This window comes from Nyctereutes procyonoides, unplaced genomic scaffold, assembly GCF_905146905.1.
Source record: "Nyctereutes procyonoides isolate TBG_1078 unplaced genomic scaffold, NYPRO_anot_genome, whole genome shotgun sequence".
Classification (NCBI taxonomy): Eukaryota; Metazoa; Chordata; class Mammalia; order Carnivora; family Canidae; genus Nyctereutes; species Nyctereutes procyonoides.
The window spans coordinates 34360660-34381485 of record NW_026575043.1 but is presented as its reverse complement, the minus strand read 5'-3'; the positions used below and the strand labels follow the sequence as shown (position 1 = coordinate 34381485).

Below are 20826 nucleotides of genomic sequence, written 5' to 3'. Positions count from 1 at the left end.
GAGATCAACTTAGTGCTTCTTTTTAACTGCTTCCCCGCTCCTTTGCTGCTGTGCTCTCAGCTCTGGCACCACACCCAATGCTCCCGACTTCCCTGGATGCTAATTGTGGCCCAACGGGCTCGTGTGGCCAGGCTGAAGTTATGTGTTGCATCCCCATGGGGATGTCCGCAGGCTGACATGAGCCCCCACCTGGAGGCCGTCCTGGGAAACTGGACCAGGGCGGTTGGTCGGCCATCATGTCCCATCTCTGACCAACCAGGCACCAGGGAAAGGTGGACAGGGGGCCCCGCCACAGTGCAGGGTGTGGGCTCTCAGGCCCCTGGCCCCTTGGGGTCCCTGTGTGGTACTGAGTAGTAGAACTAACCTCCCCCGTCCTGCTCGGCCTCATTCATGGAGGCTCAGACCAGCTCTGGCACTTCTACTGGCTGCCCAGCCAGCAGGTGATGAAGTGGAATTGCTTTACATCTACCTAAATCCACAGCTGACTAAATCCCCAGTCGCAACCCTGGCCCTCTGGCCCCAGGGCCGCCTGGCTACCTCAGGGGCTCCCCAGGAATCCTGCCCATCCCCAATCCTAGCTGAGCCCACCTGTATGCAGACCAGACACCACGCCGGAACTCGGTGCAGCCCGCCCAGGAGCTAGCCCTCTCCCTTGTGAAGAAGCAGGTCACAGTGAGTCTGGGAGGACACGTGCACGAACACCCCTGGGGCCTGGGAGCTGAGCCCCCTCTGGACATAGCACATGGACACCCAGGGCCACCTCCACCCATTCCCACTGGGCAAACGGAAAAGCAAGCAGATTGGGCCAAGAGATCTGAGCCGCAGAAGATAGGCAGTTTCTGTGTTGCTTTTTTTACTTTTTAAATTTTCTTACAAAAATTTAGGTGTTTACCAATACAGTCTTATTTTGGTTTTGTTTTTAATGCTTTTCGTCAGTGTTTTTCTTCTGTTTTAAAGTCACAAACAGCAGGCACTAGGCAGCAGTCCCCCGCCACTGCCGCAGGTCAGTCCCAAGGTGTAACTCAGGGCAGACGGGATTTGGTAGGCACGGCCAGGCTGGAGTCGCTCAGGGACGGCCCCTGCTGCACTGGGGTTCCACGCAACTGAGGGCAGGGTGGGGCCAAGCACAGTCTGACCCCCAGAGCGGCTCTGCTCGGGTCTGCTCGGGTCAGCCCCCACCCATGCTCTGCCTGGCATGCAGGGTGGGACTCAGAGCCCAGTGGATCCCCTCCACCTTCTGGAGTCAAACTCCTTCCCTGAGCCCCCCTCTCCCTCCCCTGCTGCCTGCCCTCTGGCAGGCCTGCGGGGCTCCTCTGGGCCCCTGCACACACAAGAGCACACTTCTACACAGCCAGCCCCAAAGCAAAGCTAGGTGCCCTGCCCTGCCCCTTCCCTGGGCCCCCCACCCCCGGCAGGCCGGCTGGCTTTCTCTCTCTCTGCAGTCACACAGCACCATGTCAGTAAACAGCTAACTCAGCCTAGGGAGTTAGGAGGGAGGGAGCAGGGGCAGGAAGGAAGCTGTGTCCAGAACGTCCAGCCCTGGCTCCCGGGCGAGAGGCGCTGCCAAGCCCTGCCGCCAGGGGGCTCCAAGCTCCACAGCAGGGTCTGTGAGGGCCGCCCCGGAGTTCCCATCTTCCCATGATCAGATCAGATCCCTAAGAACAAATGGCTGGGCCCGAGACCTAAGGAGGGAGAGGGAAAGATTCAGCCAGGCGGCCTGGGGGCTGGGCGGACCCCTTTACAGGCCAGGCCAACGCAAGTGTGGACAAAGGCAGCTGCTGGGGTGGCACAGGCTGACCCCGAGAGTCTCAGCATCAGGGCCCATCTGACTCGCTGGTCGTTGGGGGGCACTGTGCTTGAGGCGTTTAAATGTGGGGGCAGGGGAGCCATCCCTGTTCTGGCCCTGAGGACACAGCGCCTGAGCCCAGGCTGCAGGCCCAGGGAGGCATGTCCCTCTCAGCCCCCAGCCTGTGCCTAAGGTGGGTACTTGTGCCTGCTGACCTTGAAGCTGGGGTCCCACCAGGGAGACGGAGGGACAGAACATGCAGCCAGCACAGATTAACAATAAGCCCCTTCCCAGGGGACGGGGAACGGCTGGACGAGAAACCAGACGAGAGAACGTACCAGGCATGCAAGCTAGACCCAGGAATCAACGGGCTGAGGCTTAGCGTCCCCCACGGCATCCACCAGCCTGACCGCGGGCCTGCTGGGCCCAGGAGGAACCTTCCTGCCGGGGTCGGGCTGCAGCGGACAGGCAGTGAGCAGAAGGGCATTAGAGCAGAACAGAGCAGGTTAGTCAGCGCGGACAGGTAGGGGCTGGGCTGCTCAGTGGATGAGGCGGGAGCTGAGCTAGTGTGGCTCACATAGATGCACAGTGATGCGTGGACACACACAGGCCTGTGCCCAAAGCCAGGGGACTATCACAGAGCAGGCTGGCAGGTGCTGCCCTGGAGGTGGGACAATGGTGGGCCCTCACCCACCGCTTCCTCCCCGCTGCCCCGGCCCCCCACACGCAGGCAAGAGGATGAAGACAGGCTTGCTCAGAGTCCCCTGGCTCGGTCTCCCAGCTCAGCTGCCCTGCAGGTGAGCCCACCCCAGGTGTACTGGGCATCTACACTCAGCACCTTGCCAGGGCCCCTCCCAGTAATGCCTTAGTTACATCACCTCCCTAGGCACCTGCCCACAGTGATACGTACTTTCAACGATTCCTTCTCAGAGGCCTCCCCTGCAGGGTCACTGCCTCGAGCCCTTCGCTCCCTCCGGTCCACAGTGGAGTATCCATCTTGGGATGGGGGACATGAGGGGAACTCTGAGGGGCAGGCACCACAGGGGCATATCTCCCTCTCAGCCCAGACACAGGGGGCCCCAGACAGGGGACTCCTGGAGATGACTCTGAACACTATGCTGGAGGCCTAGGCCAGGTCTTCTCAAGGCCCTTCCCACAATGGTGGCTCAGAACTCTCCAGCCCCCCCTCAGATGGCAGACCAGAGACCTTAGCTGGAGAGCCTACCCTGTTCAACAGCACCCCAAAACCAAATCTCTTTTCTACCCAGCATCTCCTTGGGAGGCCTTCCCAACACCAAACACACAAGGCAAAACTACCTGGCTCATTACATTGCCCTCCCCCAGGAAACAAGCCACCCTGCATCAGCACTCACCTGGGCCAAGTGCCTCCATGGGGATCACGTCCCGGCTGCCTGGCTTCTCACCATCTGCAAGGCACAAGCCAGGTGGCTGGCTGGCTGGTTGCAAGAAACAGTGGAGATACCGGAACAAACCCATAGCAGGCTGGCCTCCGTGACCCTGTGTACCCTGCGTCACTAACATCTTTGCACCATCCTGCTGGGCCTCTGCCACTGACACCCCCCCATCCATGTGGACACTGTGGGTAGAGAGACTGTAGGAGGCTGCAAGCCAGGAAAGGGCCCCCCTACCCCTTACCTGCCTCATCACCAACAATGCACCTAGGTGGAGGAGCATCTCGTGTACCTCAGGGATAGGCGTGCACACCCCGACCCCGTATTCACCAAGGCTCTTGTCCACCAGTGGCAGGGTGCTGTCGTCAAAGCCTCCGGGACTCGGTGTTCCTTTGGGTCCCTTAGCAGCAGCGGCGGCTGACTGGGGTGGGGAGCGCAAAACAGACAGTGTATAGGTCAGGGGCACTCCTGTGGGGGCCTACCCTGGAGAAGTGAAAGAGGAAGGCCGCACCTGGAAGCGCGCCTTGGTCCAGCCATCCTTCTGGAGGGCCCCTCGCAGCTCCTTGAAGCTCCACAGGGTCTGTAGCACGTGGGAAGCGGCCTTCGCTTCGCGCACCGATTGGCTGTGGCCAGGCCCAGGGCGGGGTCAGCACTCGCCGCGCCCCGCCCCAGGCCCCGCCCCTCCCGGGCCCCGCCCCTTGCCCCGCCCACCTGGCAGCGCCCAGGGCCACCAGCGCCGGGACACCTCGGGCCTGCAGCAGTGAGCGCGCATTGTCCAGGCTGTCAGACACGATCTCGTGGATGGTGTTGAGCACGGCCACCACCGTGTCCTCCTCCAGGCGGGCCCCGGGTCGCGCCGGAGCCTGTGCATTGCGCACGTTCCGCACCAGCTCGGCCATGGCATAGCTTCCTGAAGGGCAGGGGCAGGTGTCAGGACCGGGAGGAACGGGATTCACACGGGGGCCTCCACCAGGAGAGAGAGCAGCAGGGAGCTATGGACAGGGGCTAGGCCTTGGGACCCTATGGGAAGACATCAGCTCCAAGCACCTGGGACTGGAGGAAATGACAGGGGCAGGGCTGAACCCTCCCCACCCTGCCGCCCCAGCAGCCCCCCCCCCCCCCCCCGGACCTGCATCCTGGCCCTGTCCCACCAGCGTCCTCACCTATGAGGTCCTTGTTGCGCCGGTCCAGGGAGAGGTTGCGCAGGGCGATGGCGACAGCACGTACTACCTTGTCCGTCTCGGACTGCAGCAGCTCCACAAGCACTGGAAGGCCACGCTCCTTGCGCACCGTGGCACGGATGTACGTGGCCCACTGTGGCAGTGGGGTGGGGAGTGTGCTCAGCACACTGGGTCACACAGCTGCACGCCTAGACACTCTCCTAGCCGAGCCCCAGATGTCACCTCTGGTTGGGCCCTTCTCCTGCCCTGACAAAGCTCTACCCAAGCAACTCAACTCCAACTCCATCCCCTGGACCTCGGGGAGGCACTGTATCCCGTGCGGTCCCCAACAACCCTCCACCCCCAGCCTGGCCAAAGGCAGAGGCCGCACCCCCAGCAGACCTTGGACTCTCCCTCCCTGCCAGATCCAGCCTCTCACCATCCAGTTGCCAGCGCTGAGATTCTGCAGGGCACCTGCAGCCGCCTCCAGGGTGTTGAAGTTCCGGCTCTCCGTGAGAAGGGAGAGGTAGAGACGTACCACCTCGGGCTGATACAGCAGCTCAAAGCCTGGGCACAGAGTACCCACCGCCCGCGGTCACCCAGACCCCCGCTCCATTCCCCCCTCTCCTCCCATCAGTCAGCTGGGGCCAGGGATGGGAAATGGTGCAGCCAGGGAAAATGTAACATCAACACATTCCCCCCCCCTTATGGGCCACTGGAGGAAAAAAGCATTCCCGCTTCATGGGACACAGAGGCTCAGTGAGGAGGCAGTAGGTCTAAGCGAAGTCACTGGTCCCTTGACCCTGCCTGGCAGCCAGAGCATCCACAAGGCCTGGGGTAGAGAGGGAGGGGGCAACCAGGGCTGTTTCCCTAGCAACCGGACCCAGATTCCCTCACAACCGGGCCAGCTCTCCAGGGCAGATAGGCTGTGCCACTGGGGGCAGGGGGAGCCCTAGGAAAAGACCCATCCTCTTTGGGAACAGGGCCCGTTCTCCCCTACATAACTTAGGCTGTTATGGGTACAAGCCCCTAGCTACAGAGCCTGCCTTCCCAGTCTGCACCCTGCTCAACCACTCCCGGCCCCCATAAGTGAGGCCCTGCCCCCACAGGGCAGCAGAGTTGCTCTAAAGTACTCTAGGGGGAAGGGCTGAGCGGGCTTTCAGTTGACCTGGATCCAGACATTACTCCCCCTGCCCTGTCCTCCCACACCCACATCCTATTACCTGCTCCCCATTCCTCACTGGTCCCTCCACTCCAGCCTCACTGGGCTTCCTGTTCCCCCAATGCCCCAAGCATGTGCCCCACTCAAGTGTTCCCTGCGTGGGTATTCACAGGCACTGGTCCCTCTGCGTGTGTTGTTTTCCCCTAGACCTCCCAGGGCTGGGGTCTTCCACTTTGCTTGGGGCTGTCTGGGCTTGCAGGGTGGGCCGCGGCCTGGGGCTCACCAGGACAGATCACTCCTCCTCAGGCTGGATTTGCAGTGTACAGAACAGACCAACACACAGTAGGGCTCGGACAGGCACAGCAGAACGAGAAGGATAAACCACTCTGCCCCCTGCACCATCGGCCCCTGTACAAGGTCTGACTGCACACCCTTGCTCCCACATTCCGAAGTGAAGGTGAGCACCTCAGCTGACACTAGGTCCTGCCTAACTCACCTCTGCCTTCACTGAAGGCCTCGGCTGTCTCCTCTAGTCTTTCATGTGCTGTGTGACCTTGCAAGTGCCTGGCCTCTCTGTGCCTGTCTCCTGCCCTGCCTGGAGTGGCCCATGGAACTGACCCTGATTCTGAACCCATGCCCGGTACCCAGGGACTGGACGGCCTTCTGGGGAACCCCACACTTGTGGGCTGTCTCCCCATCAGATCCCCAAGGCCCTTCGAGCTTGCTTGGTAGCACAAAGCTTCGCTACCTGGATGGGCCTGGGTTGAACTCTGCCTCTGCCCACTCACCTTTGGCAGCCTCAGTTCGCTTGGGCAGGTCCAGTGTGTCAAAATTCCGGTCCATCTCACCATCTTTCTTCCCTGGAAGAGGACAGATGGAGGTGAAGTAGACCCTGCACGGGCAGGATGAGCCAGGAGGGTGGACATAGCACTTCCCTGCCCAAGGTCCAAGAGCACCCCCAAGCCTGGGACTGGGCACCAAGAGGCCCTGGGAAGGGCAGTGGTGACAGTGGGGCCTGGGGGTGTCCCAGCCTTGCCCCCCAGTGGTCAGGGCTCATCACCTGTCAGGTGCCAGGAGCCGGGAGCCCAGGCTGGGTGACAGGGAGGTACAGAGAAGCTGAGGGCTAGCAAGGACAAGACCTGCCTGGCTGCATAGTAAAGCAGGGCTGGGGCCAAGCGTTCTAGCCACGGGGAAATGCCTGCCTGGCATCAGGACCTGGTCCCAGCTCTGCTGGCAAGGAGACCTCCACCCGCAGGCCGAGCCCCTAGAGCAGCCCCACCTAGCATTTGTCAGCCTCGGCCTGCACCCCTTGGTGAGTGAGCGCACGACTTCCCACTCCCCCTCCTCTCAGATGAGGGAGCTTCCTTTCCTCTGAAAGGCAGCACTGCTCAGTGATCCAGGCTCCCTGTTCTGCCCAGCCTCATGGGGGCTTTGTGTGGTCCCTTTAAGCCACACATCACCTCATTCCCAGGGGCAGACTTTGCTCACTGGGGCCTACGGGGACAGACAGTCCCAGACCCTGCCCTCCACCCCCTCACTCTCCCTGCTCAGCTCCAGCCCTCCCTGGGTAGCTGAGTCTGAGGTTACACAGGAACAGCCCACTGGCATCCCAACAAGTCCAGGGCCAACATTCCTGCCGTTGTCATGTCCACACAGTTGTCATGGAAATGGCTGCCTAGGGAAGGGACTACTAGGGATGGGGCAGGGCCCTGAGGCTGGACCGCCCTGCAGTCGTCATGGAGATGACCGCCTGGACAACAGGGCGAGCGGCACCTCCCTGGTGCCCAGCGCACCCACCAGGCCTGGACAGCAGGACAAACAGGGACTCACCTTGATGGAACCACTCCTCTGGGCAGCCGGAGGAAGCACGGGAGAGAGGAGACGAGCCTGAATGGGCAGTGCCCTCCCATGCCCTCCCAGGAGGCCTCGACTTCCCACTGCACACCCCAAGTTGAATAGACAGGTCGTGGAATCCCACCCAGATTACTCTGGAGGGCTGAGTGCCCAGAAGTGGAACAAAAAAAGTGGAGGCCTGGGGTCAGAACAGGTCCACACTGGGGGCAGGGGAGGAGGGCAGGTGCCAGGGAATGTAGACCCTGGAACCTGTACCCAGCAAATGCCGGTTGGGATGGTGTGAAGGCAGGGTGGGCATCTCAAGGTCTTCAGGTGCTCTGTGAACGCCAGGAGGCGGCATCACCTTCAGCACTTTCCACACATGGGTCCAAAGAACCCCTCCCAGAGCTGAGTCCAGGCAGCAGCAGGAACACCACATAGATTCACTCCTGCCCTCCCCTGGGGGGCCCACAGTGCAGATGAGGGAAGGCTGGACGGTCAGCCGGATGACCCAGGGGCTCGGTACACCCTCCTTAGCAACCTGCTTTCCCACCTGCCCATCAGGAGCTGATCAGGTGGTCTCTGGCTTCTGTGATGGCCATGGGTATGGGGGCCCTTCATCCTGGGGTGGCAGGGGGAGTCCTAGAGTGGTACCCCTGTCCCTCCCACACACCTTTGGCCTTCTTGCCACCGAAACAGCCAGCGTCATCCCTCCTCCGGCGCTGGGAGCCTGCAGCACTGCCTGGGGGCCCAGGCTCAGCCTCCTGGTACCTGTCGGCCCCAGGCACCTCCTTGTGTACGTGGTAGGACAGGTTCCGCATGATACACACGCAATTCTCTACTGACTGTGGGGAGAGGAGAGTTGATGGAACAGGGTCTGGTGGGCAGAGGCTACTAGCCCTCCCGGGGAAGCTCAGCCACAGCCAGTGTACATGGGAGGAACTGGGGGTGTAGAGATGGGGACCCACGTGGCTGAGGACTCCCGGGGAGGGCTGAGGGAGGAAAAAGGTGGGAGAGCCTACTGCATGTAGGACCTCATCTGGGACGTCATGGGTGTCTGCTCCAGTGTGGCCACTGTGGGGTGGCCCACGCCCAGGGCGCTGCCCCAGACCCCCACACCTATTCCTCCTGTGTTGCCCAAAGGAGTCAGGCCCCCTGGGCCCAGTTCTTGCTCCGTCTCTCAACCCTTTGTAGAAGGTTGTGAGACTGATCCTGCTGGGGCCTGCTAGGCTCTCCCCATCCTGCTCCACTCACCTTGTTGTCCGTGTCCTTCCTGCCCACAGCTGACTGCAGGGCGTGCAGCAGGGCATCCACCAGCCCTTCACATTCCCGGAGCCGCCGCCGGGCCTCTGCGCCATCCGAACTCACGTTCCTGGGTGGCCAAGAGCGAGCCCTGTGACCCCTGGCTCCCATGGGAACTTCCCAGCCAAGCACTCCCCACTCCCAGCTTTGGGGTCTTGTCTTCATCTGTAAAACAGGGTCTGATGCCACCCTGTCAGGGCTATTGAGTGTCCTGACACTGAGACCCTAGGGTAGAGCCCTAGTCTGCCATGTGTGTGGGGCAGGGGGCCTTCTCTGATCCCAGCAGAACTGAAAGGGGACAGAACGGGGTCCAGAGTCCTGAATCCATGCACAGATAATTCTGGGCTCCCCCTACCCCAGTGGCAGTTCTGGGTTCCACCTTACCCCGTGAAGACCCCATAAAGCCATGGGGGTACATTCTGATGAACAGGCAGGACCCTGGAGACCCAGGACCACCTGTGAGGACTCTATAGGGATACCCAGGGTGGGAGGGTTAGGGCAGAGGTCTGAGGATGTGAAATGAAGCCTCTGAGGCAGACAGGATGAGGGTCCTGGCTCCCCCTATCCTGGCTGCCGTGGTGATGGGAGCGTGGGTCAAAGGTGAGTGGGGCTGGAGACATAGGGTACTACATGAGACGGTGGCAGACCTTGTCCAGAGGCTTCCCTTGGGGCTGAGTATAACAGCCCCATCCAGTCCCATTCTCAGGACTCAGGCAGGAACTGTAGTGTGGATGTGAAGCTCCTAAAACTTGGGTGGCTAACTGTCTTCCATGTTACTGAGGATATTCCCAGGTATGCACACTGGCTCTAGTGCTTGGCTCCTGCCTCCTTGACCAAGAATAGACCTGGGCGGCTGCACAGAGAGTGCCCGAACCCGGCCCCCACCCACACCTCAAGCAACCCGATGTGTTCTTGAAGACTGTTGTCCACTCGGCATCCCTTGGCTTGGAATCCTCATTGGGCTCGCGCTCCCAGCCCGAGTGGGGCACAATGACCTCATGGGTCAGCGTCTGCAGGCCGTGGTCAATGATGACCATCTTCAGGGGCTCGTAGGATGACAGGTTCCAGAGTGTGCCTGCAGGGCGCCATCAACCAGCCAGTGCTGACCACACAAAGCACTGACCTCCCTACCTCCCCACGTGACCTCGCTCAGGATGTGCCCCAGGTCAGACCAGAAGATAGTGACAAAAGCCATGAGAGGACCTGGGTGCCTACCCTGGCCCAGGCAAGATGTGCAAAGGCACCTAACAATACTACCAGTCGGGAGGAAGCACCAGAGGGGCTGGGACACAGAGCAAGGGCTTATGGGGAGCCTGTGGCTAGACAAGCAGGTGCCTTCTCTTCCCCTATCCCCTCTGAGCCACATGGGTGAATGGCACTACCCCTCCACTGGCTCCACCTGAAGGTGGTCATATTACCCTACCTGGCCATCTGGGTCCCCTAAGGCACAATTCCCCCAGCACAGCTCCCCCTGGAGGGTGGGACCTGGAGGAGTATGGGTACATGGGGGCGAGTGGCAAGGGGGCCTGCCCAAGGGGCAGAGACACTGAGGACCTCTCAGTCTAAGCCATGCCTGCCCCCAGCAGCTGGACTCCTGACTGCATGGGTGGGTGGGAAGGGACACCTGTTCCTGGCCAAACCTCGCTCTCCTTCCCCCAAGGGATGACGGTGCACTCACCTGTGACGAGCTCTCGGACCTCGTTGTCCCGGGCTGCCCGCAGCAGGCGCACCAGAGCCGGCACGCCACCACAGTCCCGGATGGCAGCCTTGTTGTCCGTGTCTCGGCCATAGGAGAGGTTTCGCAGGGCCCCGCAGGCCCGCCGTCGCACCTCCGCCCTCGGGTGGTCCAGCAGAGCCACGAGCAGAGGAAGGCCCCGCAGCTGCCGCACGCGCCGCTTGACACCCTCATTCTCGAAGCACAGGTGCTGCAGGTAGGCGGCCGCGTTGGCTTTCACGGGGTCCACGGGGTGCCGCAGCATGGCCAGGACCTCCGGCAGCTCGGGGTCCCGCCACCGCGGCTCCTTACGGGCGCTGTCGACGGAGGGCGACCGCCGGACCACTCGGTCCAGGCTGCCTAGGCTGCCCCGTTCTGGCTGGGCCAGGGGTGCGGTCGCAGCAGGAAAAGGGGGCCGCTCCTCCATCAGCTCGCCGCCATCATCTGCCACTTCCTCGTAGGCCCTGTGCAGGCGGGCAGGGTGCAGGGACGTCTCAGCAGTGCCACAAGGCACCTGCTCCAGAGCTACTCATCCTATATTCTCTGGAGGACACAAACCCAGGAAAGGTGGGGAGAGGCCCGTACCATTGATACTTGACCCCAAGCACCGAGCGAGTGCCAAGAGTCCCATGCCAGGCCAGCAAGAACTGACTCACAGCCAGTGACACGGCTAAACACCAGCCAATGGTTACCAATGGTTATCAGGGCTTGGATCTCCCTGAGATGGGGAGCTCACTCATTCTCACCACCATCAGCTAAGTGCCAGCCAAAGGTTACCAATGGTTATCAGGGCGAGGGTCTCCCTGAGACGGGGAGCTCACTTACTCTCACCACCATGCAACATTCCCCAATTCTGAGCTAAATGCATTTCTATGAAACATCTGTCTGTGACTGGGGTCCTCCTGCCTTCTATCGAGGCCCATCTCTGCATGTGGGATCTGCTGGGATGTGGGGGAAAGAGGTGACCCTCCCTGCACACAGCCAGCCTGCTGGGACTAGATAGGGGCATTCAGGCCACCAGTCCTCCAGAGCACAGGATGTCCTTGTGGGCTGTCACCAGCAAACCTACTTCTTAGGGCAGGGACTGAGGCTAGAAGGGACCAGGTATCTTGTCTGTGTTCACACAGCATAATCCATACCAAGGGCAGCCCGGGTGGCCCAGTGGTTTAGCGCCACCCTCAGCCCAGGGTGTGATCCTGGAGACCCAGGATCGAGTCCCGTGTCAGGCTTCCTGCATGGAGCCTGCTTCTCCCTCTGCCTGTGTCTCTGCCTCTCTCTCTCTCCCTGTATCTCTCATGAATAAATAAATATATAAATATTAAAAAAAAAAATCCAGGGGATCCCTGGGTGGCGCAGCGGTTTGGCGCCTGCCTTTGGCCCAGGGCGCGATCCTGGAGATCCGGGATCGAATCCCACATCGGGCTCCCGATGCATGGAGCCTGCTTCTCCCTCTGCCTGTGTCTCTGCCTCTCTCTCTCTCTCACTGTGTGCCTATCATAAATAAATAAAAAAATTAAAAAAAAATCCATACCAATGCTGTGGTCATATTCTCATTCTACAGATAAACAAACTGAGGGCAGAGGGGACAGACCCAGAGTCTACAGCTGGGAAGAGCTGGGTAGCCTAGTTCCTGGGATATAGCTTCTGTACACGGGGTAAACTGAGACCTGGGGAAATGCAGAGGAAATGCTCTGAGCCACTTACACTCACGTCTTCATGGCCACCTGCCTGGAGCAAGGGTAGCAAGCGTTGGGCCCTGTCACCAACTTCCCTAATGCCCCGGGGCCAACAGGGAGGATGCCCAGGGGAACTTCCACTCCCCCAGAAGCTTCCCTTGCTGCTGTCCTTGAAAGGAGCTGTGGCCAATTCAAACTAACAGGTGTAACTAACGGAGAGCCCCAGCAGCCAGACTTCCCGGGGGCAGCGGCCGGTCACGGGGTGCTCACCTGGCACGAAGGCCACGCCCACACTCAGGCCTCCTCCTTGTGGCAGTGCCATAGTCAGGCTCCAGCTCCGGGCCGCCCTCATCCTCAGCAGTCAGGCTGCGTGTGTCGTCCTCCAAGCCATACGGCTCCGCCTGGAAGCGCTCGGGCTGGGAGCGACCGGCCGGCGGCGCGTGCTCCGGGCCCGGGGGGAAGGCCTCACGTCGGCCGGGCAGTGTGAAGCAGCCATCGACGGGGCCCGGGCCAAGGGGGCCACGTGGGGGCCGCACTCCCAGCCCCCGGGAGAGACTGCCATAGCTGGGGACATCACGGGGCTCAGGGCCGTCGGGAAAGCCGCCCCCGCTGCTGAGGTAGGCACGGGAGAGTGTGGCGGCCGGACCGCCCCCACGGAGCAGGAAGTGCCGGTCCAGGGGGCCATCTGCGAAGGGGCCTAGCGGGGGGCCGCCGTCCAGCACAGGGAGCCCATCTGGGCCGACGGGCACTTGGCGCACTGTCCTCGTGGTCACCGTCTTGACCGTCTTGGTGACCTAGTGGGTAAGCGGGTGGTCGGTGGGCTGGTTGGGCAGCCTGAGAGCCCAGACACTGCCACCCAGATGACAGGTGGCCCCTGGGAGGCCACTCTCATAATAGAACTGTGGCTGCACAGCCTACTTGCCCACTGCCTCGGTCTGGCCATACCTTGGTCTCGGTGCGCCGGGTAGTGCCATCTTCCGATGTGACGATGGACACGTGGGAGGTAGGTGTGCCAGGGTCCTCCTCTACTGTCACTGTCTCCTCCAGCACCTCGGGTGCCTCTGGCATGGTGGCCAGTGAGGCCTGGCTGCCTGGGCTCTGCTCCTGGCAACAGGGGGATGGGCGTCAGTGGAAGGACCCACAGCTCACCTGGCCCTGGAGTGCAAATACTTGTGCCGGCCTAGATGCCAGGAGTGCCTTCCTCCCACCCCTGGAACCCATGGACCCCAGGGCCTGTCTCAGCCCCAGCTGGTGAAGACAGCACCCTGAACACCACGGGGCTGACTGGCTCTGTTGCCCTAACCCATGGGGGGCTCCAAGGGGGGTCACCTCCCCCAGTCCTGGGGCCTCCTTGGGCTAGGCTGGCAGATAAAGCCCCTGACCCCAGCGTGCAGTCCTGGGTAGCCCTGTCTGAGCTGCAAGGCTCGATCGGTTGCTATAGGCTCCTGGTGGCCCCAGGAGGTTGGTAGGACCTGCAGGTCGAGCTCCTGACCCTGACATGGCTCACCACCCCTGGGTGGGCCCTCCTGTGTCCTGGGCCTCGTCCCTGCCCCATCCAAGAAACCTTGAGTGCAGACGCCTTGGGAAAACAGTCTCAGTACTGCTCGCTGACTCCCCAGAGCCACACCAGGCCCCCACTGTCCCCAAGGCCAGCTAGACGCCCTTGTGGGACAGAAATACCCAGTTCCCAGAATGCTCAAAATACCCGTGCTCCTTCCGGCCTGGACACTCTAGGGGTGGTGAGTGGGCACCAGCTTGGCCCTGCCTCATCTGGGCCAGTGTTTGGTGCTCCCCATTGAGACGCTCATTGTCTTACCAGAGCCCAGAGATGGGGAATTCAGACCAGGTGTGCCAGGTTAGTCCTTGACAGGGACTCTGGTGCGCCCTCCTGACATACCTCTCTGTAGGTCTCCCCAACCTGCAGCACCCCTCCCCCGCCTTCACCCCTGCAGGGGATGACCATGGTGGAGTTCTAGGCAAGACAGCTCTGGACAGCCTATGGCAGATTTGGAGTAGGGACCGGAAGTTTAAAGAGGACAGGCCAATAAATAAATAAATAAATAAATAAATAAATAAATGATTGATTAATTAATTTAAAAAATAAAAAAATAAAAAAAAGAGGACAGGCCAGCCCACAGCAGAGCTGAACAGACCCCTGCTGTGCTGATTGGCAAAGGGGTCTGAGAACCAAAGGCCATGTACCCCCAGGCCTCTGACTGCATGGGGCCCTGCACCACACCAACGTCTCAGGATCAGCATCTGGCTAGGATGGGTAGGAGCTGAAACCCAAGCTGCAGTGGGCAGGCAAGCGGAGCACATTCCTGGGCAGCAGGGGCCAGGTCAGCAGGAGGACAGGCCCTGTTCTGTGGCCCAGATGCTGTGTCTTGAGGAATGGGTCCCTGGCTGGGCCCCAGCCCTCTGAGGCCCTACACAGAAACAGAGCTGAGGCCCAAGGAAGGCCATACCCATATCTGCCTGCCACCAGAGCCCTACTCTGCTCCCAGCCCCGGGCCCAGGCAGTGTGCAAGGCTAGGTGCCCAGAGCTGCCCTAGGGCCTGTTCCTGAGGTCCTCCTCAGGATGTGCAATCTTCTCAGCTTGGGGTCCTGTCCTGAAAAAATGCTAAAGCCCCTGATTACTCATAGTCCTGAAATTCTGGGCCCCTGCAAACACTCCAGGAGTCCAAGGAGAGACCTGCACCATGTTAGGACAGGTGTATCCCCCGGGCTCTGGTGACACAGGAAGTAAGTCACAGAATACAGCCTCTGTCCCCAGAAGACAACTGTATATGATTTCATTAAAAGGGAAACTGAGGCCTAACAGAGGAAGAGGATTAACTGAGACTTCAGAGACCACTAACGGGGAATCCAGGCCTCCACAGGGAAGGTGGCTCTGTGAGGCCACTGAGCTATACCTTACCCCGCAGGCGCCATCGCCACTCAGTTTGGGACCGCAGGTGGAATGCCTGGTGGGGACATGGCCAGGTAGGAGGAATGACGTTCCCTGAGAAAGTGAAGTTAACGGAGACCCTGAATAGGACATGCTACCAGGCTCTTCTTTGAGGGCCCTGGAGGCCGGGACAGTTCTGGAGCCGAAAGCTCAGGGAGTTTTGTATTTGGCAACTGTGGGAGCAAACCGTGGCAGGCGCTGAGCTCTCTCTCTGCTGCTGGGCATTGGGGGGCTTCAGGCCACACCCCAGGGGCTGCAGGTGAAGGGGAGGGGCAAGGGGCAAGACAGACAAGAGTGGACCCAAGAGGGGACCGGAGCATCCAGGAGGACCTGCCCCTCGAGTAGACCCGCATACATCAGTGCTCTCAGAGAAGAGCCTCCAGCTCCTTGGCTGGGGGGTGGGGTGAGGAGGGAGGAGAGGAGTAAGCACACCTCAGACCTCAATGACACTCTGAGGTTCAGTTTATTCTCACTCTAGCCTGTGATGACGTCTGCCACAGTGCAGTAGGGGGGACGAAGGAATGGGGGTCCAGAGGAGCCAGGGCCCCTCCAGCAAAGCCTGGCAACCCTGCAGCATCGCCCACTAATACCCAGCCCAGACAGCCTGGTAGTGGGATCCTGAGGCCCCGAGAGCCCCCACTGGCAAATGACCTCAGGGAGCTAAAAACAGGCGATGACTTCACCCAGGCGGGCGGGCAGGCGGGAGCGTGAGTCAGCCGGTGATCACAGGAAGGCCCGGCCCCCGTTAACACATGCCTGGGCACACATGCAGATAAGGACCTGGACGTGCGTGCATAGACCCAACAGGGACAGATGCACACAGACACGCATGTGTGAGCACCCAGCCTGGCTCACAGGCCCAAGCACATCCATCTGCATGCTGTCCTAACAGCCCCCAGTGCACAGTGCCTGCTGCCCCCCTTGCACATGCTAACCCACCCCCATCATCTCCTCCTATCTTCTACCCCTGTGTCCAGACTCTCAGCCAACCACCCACTCTGGGGGCCTCAGTGCTGGTGGCAGACTGGGGAATCAGGGAAAGGCCCAAGGTCAACCCGTGCTTTAGGCCTCTGCAGAATCCATGGGGTGTTGAGGTGGGACTATGGACTGGTGACCGGCACACAGCACTCAGTAAAGGCAGCTGACCAGGGTGCCTGCATCCTCATCTGAACTCAAGAGCCTGCTCTAGAGCTGCATGTCCATCCACCCAGGGTGGCACAGCCCAGAGACCCCTGGCCCTGCAGCTCAGACTCCCCCATGCACCCCAGACATGAACACCAGCATGGACACACAACCCCTAGTCCTTTATATCCCAAATCTTGCCAAATTCTGTCAACTGTCTCTCGTCACCCTTCCCCAGCCCTAGCTTCATTCTTGTCCCTCTTCCTGGGACCACCAATCTGCCTCCCATCACCTACCACCATGGCCCAAACTGTCCCCTGACACTCCCATCCATGGTCTACCCAATCCATGGTCTACAGGCCTGCCCAGAGTGGGGCACTGTCCAGACCTGGGGTTTCCCATGAGTTGCCTTGAACTTGGGGGCGGGGCCTGGCCAAGACTCTAAGCCAGGGGCCAGAGTGGCCAGTTTAGATAAACTAAAGAGAGATAAACCCAGCCAGCCACCACTGCTCTTAAGAGGGTCCCCAGAGGCACAGAGCTGGGCACAGTGGGAGGGCCCTTGGCCCTGTCACACACCCGGGGCTCAGCTTCCTCATGAGGAAACAGAAAGCACCCAGCATATCAAGGCCATAGAACAAGTAGGAGAGTGCCAGCCCCACCTCTGCGACTAGATCTAGGGAACGTGGGGAGTAGAACACAAGATGTGAGCCAACAGACAAAGTGGCCGCCTCCTAGGCAAAAGACCACAGCAACCTAGGAGGTATGTGGGCGAACGGTAGAGGGAGGGGACGGGGAAACAAGCCAAGTCACAATGAGGGAGGGGGGCTGGAGTGGAGTCCCAGAAGCACGGCTCTATCTCACCCACTGCACTTGAATGATGAGCACCCATGGTGTGTACCATGGAGAACAAACTTCAAGACAGGAACCCCATCCTGTCCGTGGTCCCGCCTCACAGACAGGGAATGGGTTATGGTGGGATCCCACACCTGGCTCCCACAATCCCCAGTCCTGACCCATAGCGGACACAAGACAGCGGGCACTGAAAGAATGAATGGAGGGGTGAGGGAACAAATGTGTCCCCTCCCAGCACAGCTGTCCCAGATAGAGTCCAGGACAATCCAGGCTGGCATCTCTCACCAGAGAGCAAGCCCTTGGCCACCACAGATGCACCTCTCTTGATGCCCACAGCCTCTATCCAGCCCAGGCAGATGTGAGCGCACCCCTCCAGAGCAGCGATCCACCTGCCAGGGCTTGCAGTCCACACGGAGTGGTCAAGAGACCTACGGGCAGTGCAAGCGCACCAGACTGGTGAAGCAAGGTTGCAGGGGACAGCAGGGCTGGCTGTCACCCACCCCAGTTTCTCCAAGCCCAGTCAGCATCCATCAGCTACACAGAGGCCCCAACTCCCCGCAGCTGACCCCTCCCTCTCTGGGGCAGTCAGTGGCCTGAGCCTCAGGCCAGTACCAGAGATGCACAGCAGACAGAAACCCAGCTCCCAGGGGTAGGGGAGGGGTGACCTAGACCCCAATCACAAGGGGCCTGGGGCAGTTGCTTCTCCAGTCTGCTTCAGTATCCCTGACTGTTACTGGACCCTAAGCCCTCTGAGCACGAGGTGCTGGCTGCCCGGAGGCCTCCCTCCGGCTCCTCCCCGCACAAGGAGGCTGACTGCCGGGGCTCTCCTCGGAGACCCCTCCCGCCTCCGCACGTGGGCAGGGCCCTCCTCCACCCCTCCCCTCACGTGCGCCGCCGGGCACACAGGGCTCCCATTAAAGCTCCGGAAGCGTCTTCGCAGGTCCCCAGAGTCGGAGCCCGCGCTTGGAGTGTGGAGGGGAGGAGAGCCCCCCCAGGCTCCGGAGAGCCGGAGGCCCAACCCCGCTGCCCTCTCGGGACTCGGCATCCCTCCTGCACGGAGGGGCTGCTCAGGAAGGCCCTCCCCCACCACCCCCGACCCAGGCACCTGTGCCGGGCGATGCCCTGGGGTGCCCTCCCGCCCCCCCGGTCCCGGCCTCGCCTACCGGCGTGGAACCGCACCGCCCCGGGGCGCCCGCGCCCGGTCCCCAGAGACCCCGCGGCCCCGCCCCGCGCCTTGCACACCCCCCGGGCGGCACGCTCACTCCGCCGCCCCGCCCGCCCCGGGGCCGAACGCGCCGGCCCGGAGCGCAGACAATAGCCGCCTCCGGCCGGCGGCTCCACGGAACAAAAGCGGGTCCTCCGGGAAGGCCGGCGCCCCGCCCTCCGCCGCCGCGCCCCCGGGACGGCGCCCCCGCGCCCGGCACCAAGTTCCTCCAACCTGTCTGAGTTCGGCCGGCATCGGGCCGGGCTCGGGGCGCGCGGGCCGGTAGGAGCGGCAGCGGCGGCGGCGGCGGCGGCGGCGGCGGCGGCTGACCCGGGCTCGGCTCCGGCGCGTCGGCCGTGCGGGCTCGGGCTCGGCGGACTCGCTCCCCGCGGGGGCGGATCTGGCGGCGGCCAAGGCGAGCAGCCAATGGAGCGGGGCCGCGCCCAGGCGGGGCGGGCGGGGCGGGCGGGGAGCGGGCCGGGGGCGGGGCCGGGCGAGGTCCCGCCCCCCACCTGCGCGGGGTGCAGCTCGGCTGTCGGGCGGGGCCGGGGTCGCCCCTAACCCCCCGTCCCTCCGCGTCCCCTGCGGGGGTGACATCTTCCCGCTGGGCGCTCCCCAGGCCTCGTTTAGCCTCCAGTAACAGAGCTCACAGGCCCCTCCCACTGCACAGCTAGGGAAACTGAGTTCTGGCCGAGCGGGCCAGGGCGGCCGTCCTCTTGGGTAGGCTGCTCATCCTGACTCGGTAAGTGCCCCACCACCACCACCACCGCTGATCAGTGTTACAGCGATGTCAGCGCGGCAAGGTCTCTCAGGTCTCCCAGGTCTGACCGCCCCAGGCCCTTGCCCAGACCCCAGCTGGGCCCCCCAAGTGTCTCCACAGAGCTCAGTAGGGGCCTGCCAGATGGACCTGGCATTGATCTACTTTGTCTTGGGTTCTCCTCATCAAGACACAGAAGTCCAGGGTTTTCCCCACCCTCTGAGGGGTGTCAGAGCAGATCAAATGGTGCATGGGGAGGGCTCAGCAGTTGGATGACCCTGGGTGAAAACTCCTAAGGCCAAGCGGGCCTCAGGCCCTCTCTCTTCCATGCTTTTGATCCACTGCAAAGTGGTCGGTTCGGGTGGGGGGGTGGTATCGGAGCAGCTGGTTCATCAGGACTTCTCCAAACCAGGGTGCACCTTAGCCTGGCATGAAGGTACAGCCACACCCTGGGGAGTCTGGCTCTGCTGGATACAAACACAGACCCAGGAAGGCTGGGCTGTGCTGGACTGGGGCCTTCTTGGGTCATACCCCATAAAGGTAAGCCAATGGCTCTTGTATCACCAATAAGGAAACTAGGCTCTAAGATGAATAAGGGCAAGGGCCAGTGCAAGGAGGTTCCATGGGTCTGGCAAGAAAGGAGGGCAGGGCCTGGGCTTCCTGCCCCCCTCCTGCTTTGCCTCAGACCCCACTCAGAAAATCCTTCTTCCTGGACATGCCATGTACCTAAGCCATGCCCCCCGAATGCTCAAGCACTCTGGGTATCCACTGCATGTCCCTCTGAGCCTCCATTTCTCCACCTGCACACTGAGCTTCCATTTCCCCACCTGCACCCTGACCACTGGCCCCTGTATCTTCCATCCATAGCAGCCCCACAGGGAGCCACCTGGGACAGAAGCAGCAGCAGGAGGACTGGACTGCGGCCTTGAGGGACTTACGTTTCAGCTGCTTCTGCCTTCTCCCAGATTTCACCTGCTGCTAGTGCCCCAGGCACAAACCCACCTTGGCCTAACCCGGGGCTGACGAGGTCCCTAAAAGTGTCCCAGCTGCCCTTCCACACACACAAACACACACTGCTTGAGGGTTGGCTCTACTCCAGTCAGGTGCTGGAACAGAGAGCTCTTCCTGCTGAAGGATTAAAGGCATGTGGCCAGGACAAGGAGCACAACACTAGCTCCTGGCCTCTTGACCCTTCAGCCCCGGCAACCTGCCTTGCTACTGGCCCTGAGCTTCACAGACCCCAGCTCTGACCCCGAGGACCAGCTCCAGGCAGCCCTGGGGCTCAGCAGGTAGGACACTAGGCATCTCCTGCTGAGACCAATCTGGGAAGCAGTTTTGACATCCGGCTGCTAGGCCTGGCTAGCGGATGGGGCCCCGCCTCCCACAATGTCCCCATCAGCCCTGCCAGTCCAGCCACAGCCCTGGGAACATGCTCTTTCCAATCTCACCCTGAGAAAACCATCTCCTCCCAAGAGACAGAAAACCAAGGGCAGGCCAGGAGGGCAGTGGGCAGGGAGAGGTGGTAGCCGGAGGTCTTTAATCCACGGCCCCCAGGAGGCCAGGGGGCAGCTCTAGGCTATGGGAACATCTTTCTCTAGGGGCACTGACCCTCAGCGGCGCCCTCTGGGCTGGAGGCTACAGCCCTTTCGGGCCTGGGAGGGCTAGATAGAGGGCCTGGTGCCTGAAGGATGGCCTCGAGGTCATTGACTGCCACTGTCCGCATGTGGCCCAGCCGGGCTGTTCCACCCCCTGCCACATCTGGGGGCACAGGCCTCACCCTCTGGAGTGCCTAATATCCAGGGGGTTAGGGGGTGGCTCTTGCATCTAGGCCTACGCTGCCTCAGTCCTGGCCTCCTGTGGACTGGCTCTGTGGCCCACCTCAGCACCAGAGGCTTGGAG

General features: G+C 61.6%; 1 protein-coding gene across 5 annotated transcripts in view; it reads right to left on the bottom strand.

Moving 5' to 3' along the window:
- Positions 1 to 833: 833 nt before the first annotated feature.
- Positions 834 to 20826, bottom strand: part of ARVCF (ARVCF delta catenin family member) — a 49968-nt gene continuing 29975 nt past the window's right edge. Inside the window, exons 1-17 of one of the 5 annotated variants that reach the window (XM_055322329.1) lie at positions 18405 to 18508; positions 12991 to 13149; positions 12316 to 12839; positions 10334 to 10833; positions 9547 to 9730; positions 8608 to 8725; positions 8027 to 8198; positions 6309 to 6380; positions 4798 to 4925; positions 4362 to 4512; positions 3910 to 4108; positions 3710 to 3821; positions 3529 to 3619; positions 3160 to 3213; positions 2697 to 2782; positions 2125 to 2241; positions 834 to 1682 (exon numbers count right to left, since the gene is read on the bottom strand). In XM_055322329.1, the coding sequence (XP_055178304.1) occupies positions 2137 to 2241; positions 2697 to 2782; positions 3160 to 3213; positions 3529 to 3619; positions 3710 to 3821; positions 3910 to 4108; positions 4362 to 4512; positions 4798 to 4925; positions 6309 to 6380; positions 8027 to 8198; positions 8608 to 8725; positions 9547 to 9730; positions 10334 to 10833; positions 12316 to 12839; positions 12991 to 13149; positions 18405 to 18425 (2676 nt within the window). In that variant the 5' untranslated portion in view covers positions 18426 to 18508 and the 3' untranslated portion in view covers positions 834 to 1682; positions 2125 to 2136. Of the gene's footprint in view, positions 1683 to 2124; positions 2242 to 2696; positions 2783 to 3159; positions 3620 to 3709; positions 3822 to 3909; positions 4109 to 4361; positions 4513 to 4797; positions 4926 to 6308; positions 6381 to 8026; positions 8199 to 8607; positions 8726 to 9546; positions 9731 to 10333; positions 10834 to 12315; positions 12840 to 12990; positions 13150 to 18404; positions 18510 to 20826 lie in introns of those variants that run through there. The other 4 variants (XM_055322328.1, XM_055322327.1, XM_055322325.1 and 1 more) reach the window with 4 other exon arrangements.